This window comes from Heptranchias perlo, chromosome 12 (assembly GCF_035084215.1).
Source record: "Heptranchias perlo isolate sHepPer1 chromosome 12, sHepPer1.hap1, whole genome shotgun sequence".
In the NCBI taxonomy this organism is placed as follows: Eukaryota; Metazoa; Chordata; class Chondrichthyes; order Hexanchiformes; family Hexanchidae; genus Heptranchias; species Heptranchias perlo.
In genome coordinates this window covers 59,035,771-59,052,610 of record NC_090336.1, presented here as the reverse complement: position 1 = coordinate 59,052,610, position 16,840 = coordinate 59,035,771, and the positions used below count along the sequence as shown (strand labels likewise).

Genomic DNA, 16,840 nt, shown 5'->3' with positions numbered 1-16,840 from the left:
TAATGGGAACTCAGTGGGTTCAGTAATGTTATTAACGGGAACTCAGTGGGTTCAGTAATGTTATTAACGGGAACTCAGTGGGTTCAGTAATGTTATTAACGGGAACTCAGTTGGTTCAGTAATGTTATTAACAGGAACTCAGTGGGTTCAGTAATGTTATTAATGCGAACACAGTGGGTTCAGTAACGTTATTAATGGGAACACAGTGGGTTCAGTAATGTTATTAATGGGAACTCAGTGGGTTCAGTAACATTATTAACGGGAACTCAGTGGGTTCAGTAATGTTATTAATGGGAACTCAGTGGGTTCAGTAATGTTATTAATGGGAACTCAGTGGGTTCAGCAATGTTATTAATGGGAACTCAGTGGGTTCAGTAATGTTATTAATGGGAACTCAGTGGGTTCAGTAACGTTATTAACGGGAACTCAGTGGGTTCAGTAATGTTATTAACGGGAACTCAGTGGTTTCAGTAACATTATTAACGGGAACTCAGTGGGTTCAGTAATGTTATTAACGGGAACTCAGTGGGTTCAGTAACATTATTAACGGGAACTCAGTGGGTTCCGTAATGTTATTCAAGGGAACTCAATGGGTTCAGTCATGTTATTAACGGGAACTCAGTGGGTTCAGTAACGTTATTAACGGGAACTCAGTGGGTTCAGTAATGTTATTAACGGGAACTCAGTGGGTTCAGTAATGTTATTAACGGGAACTCAGTGGGTTCAGTAATGTTATTAATGGGAACTCAGTGGGTACAGTAATGTTATTAACGGGAACTCAGTGGGTTCAGTAATGTTATTAATGGGAACTCAGTGGGTTTAGTAATATTATTAATGGGAACTCAGTGGGTTCAGTAATGTTATTAATGGGAACTCAGTGGGTTCAGTAACGTTATTAACGGGAACTCAGTGGGTTCAGTAATGTTATTAACGGGAACTCAGTGGGTTCAGTAACGTTATTAATGGGAACTCAGTGGGTTCAGTAATGTTATTAACGGGAACTCAGTGGGTTCAGTAATGTTATTAATGGGAACTCAGTGGGTTCAGTAACGTTATTAATGGGAACTCAGTGGGTTCAGTAATGTTATTAATGGGAACTCAGTGGGTTCAGTAATGTTATTAACAGGAACTCAGTGGGTTCAGTAATGTTATTAATGGGAACTCAGTGGGTTCAGTAATGTTATTAACAGGAACTCAGTGGGTTCAGTAATGTTATTAACGGGAACTCAGTGGGTTCAGTAATGTTATTAATGGGAACTCAGTGGGTTCAGTAATGTTATTAACGGGAACTCAGTGGGTTCAGTAATGTTATTAACGGGAACTCAGTGGGTTCAGTAATGTTATTAACGGGAACTCAGTGGGTTCAGTAATGTTATTAACGGGAACTCAGTGGGTTCAGTAATGTTATTAATGGGAACTCAGTGGGTTCAGTAATGTTATTAATGGGAACTCAGTGGGTTCAGTAATGTTATTAATGGGAACTCAGTGGGTTCAGTAATGTTATTAATGGGAACTCAGTGGGTTCAGTAATGTTATTAAAGGGAACTCAGTGGGTTCAGTAATGTTATTAATGGGAACTCAGTGGGTTCAGTAACATTATTAATGGGAACTCAGTGGGTTCAGTAACATTATTAATGGGAACTCAGTGGGTTCAGTAACATTATTAATGGGAACTCAGTGGGTTCAGTAATGTTATTGACGGGAACTCAGTGCGTTCAGTAATGTTATTAACAGGAACTCAGTGGGTTCAGTAATGTTATTAACAGGAACTCAGTGGGTTCAGTAACGTTATTAATGGGAACTCAGTGGGTTCAGTAACGTTATTAATGGGAACTCAGTGGGTTCAGTAATGTTATTAACGGGAACTCAGTGGGTTCAGTAATGTTATTAATGGGAACTCAGTGGGTTCAGTAATGTTATTAATGGGAACTCAGTGGGTTCAGCAATGTTATTAATGGGAACTCAGTGGGTTCAGTAATGTTATTAACGGGAACTCAGTGGGTTCAGTAATATTATTAATGGGAACTCAGTGGGTTCAGTAATGTTATTAATGGGAACTCAGTGGGTTCAGTAATGTTATTAATGGGAACTCAGTGGGTTCAGTAATGTTATTAATGGGAACTCAGTGGGTTCAGTAACGTTATTAACAGGAACTCAGTGGGTTCAGTAATATTATTAACAGGAACTCAGTGGGTTCAGTAATGTTATTAACAGGAACTCAGTGGGTTCAGTAATATTATTAATGGGAACTCAGTGGGTTCAGTAATATTATTAACGGGAACTCAGTGGGTTCAGTAATGTTATTACTGGGAACTCAGTGGGTTCAGTAATGTTATTAACGGGAACTCAATGGGTTCAGTTATGTTATTTACGGGAACTCAGTGGGTTCAGTAATGTTATTAACGGGAACTCAGTGGGTTCAGTAATGTTATTAACGGGAACTCAGTGGGTTCAGTAACGTTATTAATGGGAACTCAGTGGGTTCAGTAACGTTATTAACGGGAACTCAGTGGGTTCAGTAATGTTATTAACGGGAACTCAGTGGGTTCAGTAATGTTATTAACGGGAACTCAGTGGGTTCAGTAATGTTATTAACGGGAACTCAGTGGGTTCAGTAATGTTATTAACGGGAACTCAGTGGGTTCAGTAACGTTATTAATGGGAACTCAGTGGGTTCAGTAACGTTATTAATGGGAACTCAGTGGGTTCAGTAATGTTATTAATGGGAACTCAGTGGGTTCAGTAATGTTATTAACGGGAACTCAGTGGGTTCAGTAATGTTATTAATGGGAACTCAGTGGGTTCAGTAATGTTATTAACGGGAACTCAGTGGGTTCAGTAATGTTATTAATGGGAACTCAGTGGGTTCAGTAATGTTATTAACGGGAACTCAGTGGGTTCAGTAATGTTATTAATGGGAACTCTGTGGGTTCAGTAATGTTATTAATGGGAACTCAGTGGGTTCAGTAACATTATTAATGGGAACTCAGTGGGTTCAGTAACATTATTAATGGGAACTCAGTGGGTTCAGTAACATTATTAATGGGAACTCAGTGGGTTCAGTAATGTTATTGACGGGAACTCAGTGCGTTCAGTAATGTTATTAACAGGAACTCAGTGGGTTCAGTAATGTTATTAACAGGAACTCAGTGGGTTCAGTAACGTTATTAATGGGAACTCAGTGGGTTCAGTAACGTTATTAATGGGAACTCAGTGGGTTCAGTAATGTTATTAACGGGAACTCAGTGGGTTCAGTAATGTTATTAATGGGAACTCAGTGGGTTCAGTAATGTTATTAATGGGAACTCAGTGGGTTCAGCAATGTTATTAATGGGAACTCAGTGGGTTCAGTAATGTTATTAACGGGAACTCAGTGGGTTCAGTAATATTATTAATGGGAACTCAGTGGGTTCAGTAATGTTATTAATGGGAACTCAGTGGGTTCAGTAATGTTATTAATGGGAACTCAGTGGGTTCAGTAATGTTATTAATGGGAACTCAGTGGGTTCAGTAACGTTATTAACAGGAACTCAGTGGGTTCAGTAATATTATTAACAGGAACTCAGTGGGTTCAGTAATGTTATTAACAGGAACTCAGTGGGTTCAGTAATATTATTAATGGGAACTCAGTGGGTTCAGTAATATTATTAACGGGAACTCAGTGGGTTCAGTAATGTTATTACTGGGAACTCAGTGGGTTCAGTAATGTTATTAACGGGAACTCAATGGGTTCAGTTATGTTATTTACGGGAACTCAGTGGGTTCAGTAATGTTATTAACGGGAACTCAGTGGGTTCAGTAACGTTATTAACGGGAACTCAGTGGGTTCAGTAACGTTATTAATGGGAACTCAGTGGGTTCAGTAACGTTATTAACGGGAACTCAGTGGGTTCAGTAATGTTATTAACGGGAACTCAGTGGGTTCAGTAATGTTATTAACGGGAACTCAGTGGGTTCAGTAATGTTATTAACGGGAACTCAGTGGGTTCAGTAATGTTATTAACGGGATCTCAGTGGGTTCAGTAACGTTATTAATGGGAACTCAGTGGGTTCAGTAACGTTATTAATGGGAACTCAGTGGGTTCAGTAATGTTATTAATGGGAACTCAGTGGGTTCAGTAATGTTATTAACGGGAACTCAGTGGGTTCAGTAATGTTATTAATGGGAACTCAGTGGGTTCAGTAATGTTATTAACGGGAACTCAGTGGGTTCAGTAATGTTATTAATGGGAACTCAGTGGGTTCAGTAACGTTATTAACGGGAACTCAGTGGGTTCATTAATGCTATTAACGGGAACTCAGTGGGTTCAGTAATGTTATTAACAGGAACTCAGTGCGTTCAGTAATTTTAGTAACAGCAATTCTTTCTTACCAGTGTGTCTTCTCTGGTGCCGCTTGAGTTGATCTGAACGGGAGAAGCGTCGGCCACAATCCTTGAAATCGCACTGGTAAGGCTTCTCACCTTGTTGGACACAAAATAAATCATGTTTGTCATTTGGATGAAGTCACCAGAAATCCAAGATTTGGTGTGTAGAATGCCATTTAAAGTTTATTCACTGGTGCATATACAATATCTTAGCATTAATAAACAACAACAACCTATATTTATATCGCACCTTTAATGTCGTAAAAGGTCTCGAGGCACTACGCAGGAGTGTAATCAGACAAAAAAATTGACACCGAGCCAAAGAAGGAAACATTATGAGAGGTGACCAAAAGCTTGGTCAAAGAGGTAGGTTTTAAGGAGCATCTTAAAAGGAGAGAGAGGTGGAGAGATGAAGAGATTTGGGGAGGGAATTCCAGAGCTTAGCACCTAGACTGCTGAAGGCACGGCCGCCAATGGTGGGGTGAAGGAAGTGGGGGATGCACAAAAGGCCAGAGTTGGAGGTACGCAGAGTTCTCGGAGGGTTATAGGACTGGTGGAGGTTACAGAGATTGGGAGGGGGGCAAGGCCATGGAGGGATTATAACAAAGAGTTACATATCTCTTTAGACTAGAGTCACATGTATGTTCCCTTCCCTGAGGGATATTAGGGAACCAGTTGGGATTTTATGACAACATGGTCATTTTTCTGGTTTCACGGTGGGGTATGAACTCCTGTGGTAGATTTTCAACTTGCCAGCTGGATATAAAACTGGCGTTTCGGGGTCAGCCCAAATATGTAAACTGCCCAATATTTATTGATATCAATGGAAATGAAAATTGGACGATTTCTGTAACGGGCGGCCAAACCGCAACACCAATTTAATGCCCTGGGTGGCAAATTGAAAATCTGCCCCATGATCTCTGGGGTACTAACCCCCTACCACACCCCTTTTTGAACTTTTTATCATCTGAATACCAAGATCAGATCGTATCAGCAACTTAGGATATATGCAAACTAGTGGGAACATTAATTTAAAAGGCACATTCTGTACGTGGCACGTTTGTCGCACATCCACACGTTTTACAACAATTACTTTGTAAAGATAATTGCCTAAAAGGAATCTGCACTTACTACTGTATTTCCAAAACTGGTATATGATAGCCACAAGGTGTTAGCCATGGCTCAGTGATATCGCCCTTGCCTCTGAAGGTCGTGGGTTCAAGTCCAACTCCAGCGACTTGAGCACATAATCTAGGCTGACGTTTCTGTGGAGTACTGAGGGCGTGCTGCCCAATCTTTCAGTTGAGACATTAAACCGAGGCCCCACCTGCCCTCTCAGGTGGACGTAAAATCACCCATGGCCACTATCCGAAGAAGATCAGAAGAGTTCTCACTGGTGTCCTGGCCAATATTTATCCCTCAGCCAACATCACTAAAACAGATTATCTGGTCATTATCACATTGCTGTTTGTGGGACCTTGCTGTGTGAAAACTGGATCTGTGTTTCCTACATTACAACAATGACCACACTTCAAAGGTACTTCATTCTCTCTCCTCCTTTAAGACACTCCTTAAAATCTACCTCTTTGACCAAGCTTTTGGTCACCTGTCCTAAAACCTGACCTGTGGCTCAGTGTCAAATTTTGTTTCATGACGCCTTGGCATATTTTACTACTTTAATAATAATAGTGTTGATTCAGCTTAACTGATTTTGTGTAGTCTACTGCTATATAAATGCAAGCTGTTGCTGTTGTGATTGGTTGTAAAGGGCTTTGGGGTGTCCTGAGGTCATGAAAGGTGCTATAATAAATGCAAGTCCTTTCTTTTTTTTCAAACATCTAACTGTTTGGCTGCGCTTGTTTGATTGTTGAGACATGCAAAATGGCAGCCACATATATTTAGGCGACGGGGGAAAATAGTTAGCAGAACTGACTACATATGAATTACCCAAGGGCTTGGGGTCATGCAACATTTCAGTGTCGATTCAGCTTAATTGATTTCGTGTAGTCTACTGAAACTGCCACTGGTGCTGAAAATGGTCAATTAAACTCTGACCACCAGTAACTCCCCCAGGAGTTGCAGTTCTTCACAGGAAATAATCTCTGGGGGAGAGTTAGTCTTTGACATATTAAAACAAATTCTTGTGGTTAAAATGCAAAAAAGAAAGAGTCTTTGTTAAAAAGAAAGCCATTGTTCAAAAATGTTTCTGCACTTAAAGCAGTCTGAAATAATATGTATCTTTGAGATTCTAGCATTAAGGTGCATTTTAGCAAAGCCATATGTTTTCGATATCAGAATGAAACGAGGGGTTTTGGATTGAATTAAAACTTGGAAGATAAAGTATGTTCTTTTTTTAAAGAATTATTTAAGTAGTCATGTTTTAAAACATCTGGCTTGGGCTGTGTCAGATGTTATGCTTGGCTTTCGTGAGCTATATCTCAAGACAACCTGACATCTGCTCACTGCCAGTCTTCATCCTCTGACAGCTCTCCCTTCAAGTTTCAGCCTTTTCTGATGTGTTTTTGCAGCAACTAAATGTCAATTGCAGGTCAATTTCATAAAAGCAAGATCAACGAAAGCATGATTTCCATATCCCCAGGTGGATTCAAAGGAAAGACCATTAATATGGGGATCAGGCGATACTGTTTAAATAATGTTTTGGTAAAAAAAAACATGAGATCAATAGATTTTAGCTAGGTAAGGGTATCAAGGGATATGGGGCTAAGGTAGGTAAATGGAGTTGAGGTACAGATCAGCCATGATCTAACTCAATGGCGGAGCAAGCTCGGGGGGGCTGAACGGCCTACTCCTGTTCCAATGTTCCTATTTTCCTATTAGTACTTTTATACTTATATAAATAATGATACAGGCTTAATACAAAAGGAGTATGAAAAAGAACATTATAATTTTAAGGACCAGATGTGTGCTGGCCTAGTCCATAAAGAGGAAGCAAAAGCATCCAAACTGGAGTAATTCCTAATCGCTGCCATCATCTTCAAACACTTCAATTAATGATAGCTACATCAAACTGAATGACTGAGGGGATCTTTCTGGAGAGTTTATTTCTATTTTGCTTGGGCCCACTGCAACTCTACAGAACATCATCTGGAAATCCCATGTAATTTTAACCCAACTAGGGTCCAGACCACTTGCGTCCCATCCACTTCTACAATCATGCAAAAGGGTATTACTTTAAAAGACAAATTACCCTTTTAATGCTGTTGGTACTGTCAGTTAGTCACATTCACTGTGCCTGTTTCGATATGTACTTCTCTTACTTTGGTGGGGGGGGGGGGGGGTGCGGGTAGAGCAATGGGGGGGTTGGGGCTGGGGGATGGAGGGGAAAGTGGGGGGAGCATCCGGGGTCGGTAGAGGCAGTAATGGGGGGGGGGTTCAGGAGTGGCAATTGGGGTTCCTTTAATGTAGGGTCAGGAGGGGCACTCTTGCTCCTCCCAGCTCCATATTCAGGTAAGTTACTTATCTTCTTGGTTGGCAGGCGTTCCATGGGGCGGGTTTCGCTGATTGCGACCCCTGATGGTGCTGAATGTCTCAGTGCATACCAGTGTTGGAGCGGGGGCTTCAAACAGGCCTTGGATCCCTTATTTGCATATGCTTCAGGCGTGGGTAAAGAACTTCTCTTGTTTGTCCTTACCCAATACATCGGTTGGCGCTTTTCTGGCTGGAAGAGTGCGTGCTTCCTGCCTGCCATTTTGGGGCCTTAGTAGACCACGTAGTGCCTGAAAAATGGGCATTACGTGGCCCAATTTCTAAGCCAAAGACTTTTTAATAGAAATCAAGTCTGTTTATCCAATCAAATTAGCCGTCAGCTAGCCATTACTTGCAAATAACATCAGTGATGAAAAGCCACACTGAATGAGCACATTACATAGAAAGGATCCATTATGACTTCTGGAAATATGAATCATGAAATGTGTTTGGTATTTCCATAAGTGAGGCTGGTTGCGGAACTTGTTATCGGTGAGTCATGGTCAGCCTAATGAGTGAAAATAAAAGTCGGATTTCACAGCTGTCCATGACATATCCATAATCTAGGCCGACACTCCCACTGCAGTACTGAGGAATGCTACACTGTCGGAGGTGCCATCTTTCGGATGAGATGTTAAACCGAGGTCCCATCTACCCTCTCAGGTGGACGTAAAAGATCCCATGGCCCTATTTTGAAGAAGAGCAGGGGAGTTCTCCCTGGTGTCCTGGCCAATATTTATCCTTCAACCAACACCTAAAACAGATTACCTGGTCATTTATCTCCTTGCTGTTTGTGCGACCTTGCTGTGCACAAATTGGCTGCTGCTTTTCCTACATTGCAACAGTGACCACACTTCAAGAAGTACTTCATTGGCTGTAAAGTGCTTAGGGTCATCCTGTGGTCATGAAAAGGCGCTATATAAATGCAATCTTTCTTTTCATTCATTCTATTTCTAATATTATTGGGTTGAAATCATGTCATGCAATATTAATAACAAACAGTCAAAGTCTTCATCACAATAATGGTTGAAGAAATTTCAGATGACCCCACTAACAAGTTAAGTCAGTCTGCTTATCTAAAGGAATCAGTGTGTGAAGGAGTTGGCCTATTTACTGCATCCAATGTCATGTGAAACAGAGTCTCAGTTGGGCACTCAGTGCAGTGCGGTCATTACTGGGATGGAAGTTTTCTGTCTTTGTGGAGACTGGCTCAGTGGACCAGACGTGGAGACAATCTACTGTTACTGGAGTAGACCTGAGGGGGGCTTTATAGAGTTAGGTGTTTTCATTCAAATATTATTAATGTGTTTAAGTTGTCCCAAAACTATATATTCTTTTTCTTTTTTATACAGTGGATGTATTTCATTTTTGTTTAGTACTGTAGCCAGACTAGGCTCAATTTCTACTTATTTCTTTCATAGTGGCCTTGGGAGAGAGAGTAACGCTTGAGTACAGCCACAGAGAGCAAAGCTGAGACCTCGAGGCACAAAAAGGAAACACAACCATCAATGCATGTGCGACACTAGTCCCAGTCGAGGTGTTGATGTCACTAATATAGAAATATGATTTTTGCTCCATAGTCCACGCCACTGGATGGATATCAAATTTCTTTTGGAGCTGTTCAAGATGCATATTTGTCCTAGACTTGCATCATAAACTACCACCGACAGTAACATTTTGTGTGATTTCCTGAAAGCAAAATCGTAGAATTTTACAGCACAGGAAGGAGGCCCTTTGGCCCATCACGCCTGTGCTAGCGCTAAGCTATCCACTAAGTTCCGTTCCTCCCTCCTTTCCTCATTCCCTTTCAAATTTTTCTTTCTCAAATATTAATCCACTTCCCTCTTAAAAGCGATTATGGATTTTGCTTTCACCTTTGTTTCTGGTAAAGCATTCCATGTCCTAATGGCTTTTTACGTAAAAAAGCAATTCTCCTAACCTCCACCTTGTTTCTATGGTAACAATCTTAAATTGATGTCCTCTAGTTACTGACTCACTGACCAGTGGAAATAGCTTTTCCCAATTTACCTTATCTAAAGCCTCTCATAAAATGTTGACCAAAGTATTCATTTTGCAATGTCTATGAACAAACACTTTACAATATTATCTTTCCTGAAGTTTGCAGTAATTATTGTGGTGCTGACTTGAGAGTAATGCTATTGTAGGATTTGCAGACTCTTCTAAAAGCTGAACTTTCATAAACCGCAAGAATATTAACCCAATAGCAGGCACTGTATCATGTTGCACCAGCCATTCTATTTGTAAAATCACTTTTTCAAAAAAAAATGAAAACAACTTACGTAAAAAGGACTAATCGTCCCTTGCAGTTAAAATTAAAAATAAACATTGGCTTGAGAATGGTCAAAAGTCACAAATAACTCAGGAGTGGAATGCTATTCTGACAGCTTCAAGAGGAAATGCCAGCAACGTGTGGAAAAACATTCCCATAAACTCATCACTTTCTGGAACTAGTCAAGACCAAATCTCTCTGGGTGGATGGTGAAACGCTCTGCTGATTACACCCACGATAACGGATGCTGGGGAGGGACCAAGTGCAGTGGAAGATCACACAGCAGCTAAAGTCTAAAGCTCAATGGTCCAAACTCTCCCTAGAATCTGCCATTTCTTTTTGTTTTAATTTACACTAAAATTGTTTTCAAATTTCTTATGGACTCTGTTTCTGGTAGGACAATCCCTGTCCTAACAATCCTTTGTGTAAATAAAAATCTGTTAACCTCTCTCCTCTCCCTTTGTTCTTTTTGCAATGATTTATGTTTTCTAGTTTCAACTCATCAATCAATGGAAACAGTCTTTATTGAATTTATCAAAACCCTTCATAATGTTGAACCCCACTATCAGATCTCCTCTTAACCTCTATTCTAGTGAAATGAGCTCCAACCTTTCTAGCCCTTCTTCATTACTAAAGTCTCCCATCCCAGGCATCATCTTAGTGAATCTCTTTTGCATCATATCTATGACCATGAACGTAATTGGACTGGTACCCAGATCTGAACACTAAGTGCAGCCTAATTAATGATTTGTAATTTGTTAATAATAAGGCCGATTAAGCTGTTGATTTATCTAAAGCATGGGGGGGGGGGCTTTTTTGGTATGAGGATACTTTTTTAACCACTATCAGCTTTGGAGTTTGCCAGCTTATTACTTACATTGGTAGCTGTTTGGACAGTTAAAAATAAGACACGTGGCATTACCAAAGGGTAACACTCGCCTTCTGCGGCATCGTAGCTGCAGGATAATCCGGCCAAGTGATCCGCAGAAGAGGATAATCACGTTCTATTTTGCAGTAGACTACCTGCAATTTCACAAGTATATCCTTCCCATGCAAGTTATATAGACAAAAAATGATGTCTCTGAGTGTTTTACAAGGCTGTAACCCACTCGAGCCATTTAGATGACATCAATCACGGAGGAACGCTCCCTCTGTGTGCTCCGCATGGTGAATCTTAAATGCGTTCTTTATAAATGTGTTTATGATTCCACTACAGGGAGTGCACAGAAGAAACCCCCCTTATATGAGTGCAAAACACAAAGGGTTTATGAACATCACCCACACTTGAATGTGCGTTACACACTTGAGCATACCCCCCAATTATTTCATTTAGTCGCTAAATATAGTGTGCAGCTTGTCACCGAGCTTATTCGGTTCGAGTTTGCCACTAGAGTTCTTATTTCGGGTTACTGACAGTGTTCTTCTATTCTTGCCAGTATTCATCATCACTGCAGCCATTAATTCTCATCGAGGAAATGTTGCTCAATGTGACGAGAAGATTTTTTGCTTCTCTTTTATATGATTATGATATTAGATTTAAGTTGCAGTTTACAGCAAGAGAGTACTTCACCGATAAAATAAAGAATAGATTATATTGGTTTAGGATCCTCCTGTATCGAGTACATAAAGGACAAAATCTTGGCCAGCCGTATAATGCGATAAATAAGGCTTCCTATCGGAGATTAGGAGTTTGGGATTTCATAATTGGCAGGCGTTTAAACTATTAATGGCAATAGGTTTTTAGACATTTGGCTAAATTTCAATATAGGAAATTTGGATTTGAAGGTAATATCTCCCAAATCTCCCATATGCTGGAAGAAATCGTGGATAAATATCTCCACTCAAGAGACAACCATAACTCACTCCTACCTTTGTCATTCATGAATTATTCACTCGTGGAGATATTTATCACATTACCGTAACATATTCTACATAGAACCCTTGGATAGATTTACAACTTGAGTGTTGTAGCCCAAGAATATCAGCTGAAGTTGTTTTTGATGTCACCTTGTCCTTGGGATACCATATCTATGGAAATATGATTTTTATTTTTACTGGCGCCTCCCCAAGCAAGTATTATAAATTACATTAAAACTTTTTTTTTGGGGGGGGCGAGGGGGAAAGCTGTGTGGAGTGCCAGGGATTGGTTATTGGGATCCCGACTGTTTCCATTTTGCGATGTAAACTGGTAAAATTCGTCCATGATACTAAATTCGGAGCAACAGCTGAATGTGAGGAAGCAGCCCGTGAATTTAACCAGGTACGGTAACATAGTGGTTATGTTACTGGACTTCACAGGAGATATGAGTTCAAATCCTGCCAGGGCAGCTGGGGAATTTATATTCAGTTCATTAAATAAAAAAATCTGGAATTAAAAAGCTAGTATCACTCATGGTGACTATGAAACTACCATTTTGTTATAAAAACCCATCTGACTATTTAATGCCCTTTAGGGAAGGAAACCTGCTGTCCTTACCTGGTCTAGCCTCTATGTGACTCCAGACCCACAACAATGTGATTGATTCTTAACTGCTCTCTGAAATGGCCTCGCAAGCCACTCAGTTGTACAATCCTGCTACAAACAAGAAGGCAGCTCACCTTCTCAAGGGCAATTAGGGATGGGCAATAAATGCTGGCCTTGCCAGCAACGCCCACATCCCATGAATGAATAATAAAAAAAAACTTCTAAATGGGCCTGACAAAATATGTAAATTGCAGATCAAACTTAATATGGACAAGTGCATATAGGAAATACTCCATGAATGGTGTCGAAATAGCGACCAGTAAAGTTGAAAGAGATGTTGGGATTATTAGAAGACTTCATACTCAACAAGTCCAATCAATGTGGAAGAGAAAGCAAATAAAATGCAGCACTCCACCGCCAAAATAGTAGAGTGAAAATCAGATGGAATTCATGTTCAAATTGTACTGTGCCTTGGTCAGATCACACTTTGAGTACTGTATCCAGTTCTGGGTACAGAGGGGTCATCAAATTGGTACAGAGATGAGTCACAGGACTGATTCCTGGCATCAGAGGACTGGTTCATGGGGAGAGACTCAAGAAACTTGGGCTTCTGAGCCCCTAAAGGACAACTCATATCGACAATAAATGACACACCACCACCTTAAACATTCACTCCCTCCACCACCGGCGCACCGTGGCTGCAGTGTGTACTACCCACAGGATGCACTGCAGCAACTCGCCAAGGCTTCTTCGACAGCAACTCCCAAACCTGCAACTTCTACCACCTAGAAGGACAAGAGCAGCAGGCACATGGGAACAACACCACCTGCACGTTCCCCTCCAAGTCACACGCCATCCCGACTTGGAAATATATCGCCGTTCCTTCATCGTCGCTGGGTCAAAATCCTGGAACTCCCTTCCTAACAACACTGTGGGAGAACCTTCACCACACGGACTGCAGCGGTTCAAGAAGGGGGCTCACCACCACCTTCTTAAGGGCAATTAGGGATGGGCAATAAATGCCGGCCTCGCCAGCGATGCCCACATCCCGTGAACGAATAAAAAAAAACAAAGGTAGATGCAGTACACTTCTTTAAACTACACTGTGACTGTAGGGAGAGGGAACGCAGGTTCAAACTAGTAAAAGGCAAATTTAGGACTGATGTCTGGAAATCCTTCTTCACGCAATGGGGTCAATGTTGACTTTTGGATGACCAACTGGCGGAATGTGCTGGCCGATTGCCCGTACCCTCAGTGAAGAGGCGGCCATGATTTTGAGATGCTGGCCTCATTCACAACAGGCTGGCAAGCTTCCACTAAGGACTTTGGGGGGGGGGGTAGGCAGAAGATCAGCCTACAGCCTCCCTTCCATAGTTTAAAGAGCCAGTCCGAATGGGGCAAAATCCTGGTGTAACCAAGTTCCACCTCAAATTACTGACTCCATCTTCTCCCCTCCCCCCTCCCAACCAGGCTTTCCATCTTCTCCAGCCCCAGGAATTTCAGGGGCCTCTGAGTCCAATAGCTTTTTGCTGTATCTGATCAACAAAAGCTATTAATTCACTACCTTTTCGCTGCCGGTAAATTAGAGAAGACATCTCAGTATGCTAGAGCCACGCTGCGTTTACCTGTGTGTTTCCTGCTGTGCATCTGCAGGTGGGAGAGCTTGAAGTAGCGTTTGTTACACCCAGGATAGGGACACATGAATGGACGCTTTTCATTGGCTTCTGTGTTCGATCTGACAATGGAGGGGGCCACTCCTGGGACCCTCCGAACATCCTGAAACAATAAATACGAACCAAGATTACACCAAGAATACACCGGCATTGGTGAAGCTGACATTTGAACTAAAATCAACAATGGTATAATTTTGCATCATAATCTGCATATTATCATAGAATTCCAAAACACTAAGCTGCTTTCTACTTATGTCTAGCATGGTTGATACAAACATTCAGCAGAAGCGTGACTAACCCTTTCCCATAGACTTATAGAATGATACAATACAGGAGGAGGCCACCGTGCCTGTGCCAGATCTTCGAAAGAGCTATCCAATTATTCCCACTCCCCCTTCTCTTGCCCCATAGCCCTGCAAATTTTTCCCTTTCAAGTTTATATCCGATTCCCTTTTGAAAGTTACTATTGAATCTGCTTCCACCATTCTTTCATGCAGTGAATTCCAGATCATAACAACTCGCTGCATAAAAATATTTCTCCTCATCTCCCCTTTAGTTCTTTTGCCAATTACCTTAAATCTGTGTCCTCGGGTTACCGACCCACCCACCAGTGGAAACAGTTTCTCTTTACTTACTCCATCAAAACACTTCATAATTTTGAACACCTTTGTTAAATCTCCCCTTAACCTTCTCTGCTCTAAGGAGAACAATCTCAGCTTCTCTAATTTCTCCACAAAGCTGAAGTCCCTTTCTGTAGGTTTATGAATAGCCTCATATACTAAAATTCTTGAGACTTTCTGTTTTTTATGCCTCTTTTGTGTTGTCATAATTTAGTAACACTTCTGTGACATTTGTAATGCCTAGAGGTAAAACCGAAAGTGTAACAGCGCTCCTATTAATTTAAATAGGTAACACCTGCCATTCGGTTCCCCCACTATTAGTAATGCTGCGACATAGCTTGCCCTGGGTCTGCCCGCCATTTTGGCTTGTTGTAACAAACAACAGACACGCCATTCCTTCTGATTAACTGAGCAAGGCCAGGGGAAATTCACTGGTTTGCTGGTTGATTGAAAGTGATATAAAGAGGGCTTTACCATATACAGAGCTTGCATATAGAAATCAAGAGCAGTTTGTTGAGATTACCTAAGGAGTGTGGGATAAAGTGGCAGGTTCAAGCCCATAGCTCTCCACATAGTGAGCTCCTGACCTTAGCCAACAGAGGGCAAAACTGGAAGACACGTCAACTTTCTGAGACCAGGCCAGCTGCCTTCACCTTTGGTTGGAAAATGGCACATTCCATGGGAGGCCATAAAGAGGGGGAGTGAAATAACTAAAAGAAATGGTGGGCGAGGACAGTAGAAGAGACTTTTTGCAACACTACTTAAAGAAGAATGCAGCTTGGCAAGAAATCATTACCTTGTGGTACATAACCTCCATATCTCTAGTTTTTTTTAAGTATTGTTAAAATATTCATATCCATAGGCCACATCTGCACACCATCTATTTGGTAAAGTGTAGACGGCAACTCTATATCCTAAAGTGTCAATAGGGTCGAAATCGTGTCACAGATAGAAGTGTGTTATATAGAGAGGGTGTTAATCATGATCTTCCTGTCAGCGAGGAAACCATAAATAACATGTTATATCAGTGGGTGTGATATATCAGAGAGAAAGGTTTCACTGAGAAGATGGTATAATGATTACTATCAGGAATGGAGCACTACAAATGCAGATAAAATCAGTACTGTTGGAAATTATTTTGCCAATTTCTCAAAAATATGTACCAGACTGGGCTGATGGTTGTAAATCTTCAGACTGTTGCTACCTTGATTGGTTTTCAGTCTGTGCCTTAAGCAAATGATAGAATGAGTGTCGAATCCACATTTAAAAAAAATCTGTTGATACAAAACAGAATCTCCTTTCCCCACCTCCCGTAGCGTAGAGAAAATCCCAAATTAGAACCATCCGTGCACATTGTGGTCCTTGTAGTCCAACCCATTTTCACATCACCTGCAATCAGCTTTGCCAGGGACAACTGGCAAAAGGTTTTACTTTCTCTAAAGACAGCAACAGACAGCCCGTGAGAAAGAATATTGGCATCACTCACCTGAAGCCCTCTGAACACGCCATGTGTATGTATTCGGTACTGCGTGCTGCAGCTGTACAACATGGGGCCATTGTGATTGTCAGTCTCGTATCCTGCTGCATGGCTGTAAGCAGACCATTGGTCAGTGAGAACAGGACAATAGGCTCAACTCTCATTAGATTTTGTTTTTTTTGAAAGCAAGTTGGCATTTATTGCCTTCACAACTGAACACACGACACTAAAAGAAGAAAAAGGAACATTTGCATTTCTAGAGCACCTTTCACGACCTCAGGACGCCTCAAAGCGCTTTACAACCAATGAAGTGCTTTTTTTGAAGTGTAGTCACTGTTGTAACGTAGGGAAATGCGACCGCCAATTTGAGCACAGCAAGCTCCCACAAACAGCAATGTGATAATCGACCAGATCATCTGTTTTAATGATGTTGGTTGAGGGATAAATATTGGTCAGGACCCGAG

General features: G+C 41.2%; 1 protein-coding gene across 4 annotated transcripts in view; it reads right to left on the bottom strand.

Annotated features, from left to right (window-relative positions):
- Positions 1-16,840, bottom strand: part of LOC137328063 (Wilms tumor protein homolog) — a 90,961-nt gene that overhangs the window by 24,340 nt on the left and 49,781 nt on the right. For all 4 annotated transcript variants that reach the window (XM_067994187.1, XM_067994189.1, XM_067994185.1 and 1 more), the window contains exons 4-6: positions 16,386-16,488; positions 14,232-14,382; positions 4,373-4,462 (exon numbers count right to left, since the gene is read on the bottom strand). In XM_067994187.1, the coding sequence (XP_067850288.1) occupies positions 4,373-4,462; positions 14,232-14,382; positions 16,386-16,488 (344 nt within the window). The remainder of the gene's footprint in view (positions 1-4,372; positions 4,463-14,231; positions 14,383-16,385; positions 16,489-16,840) is intronic.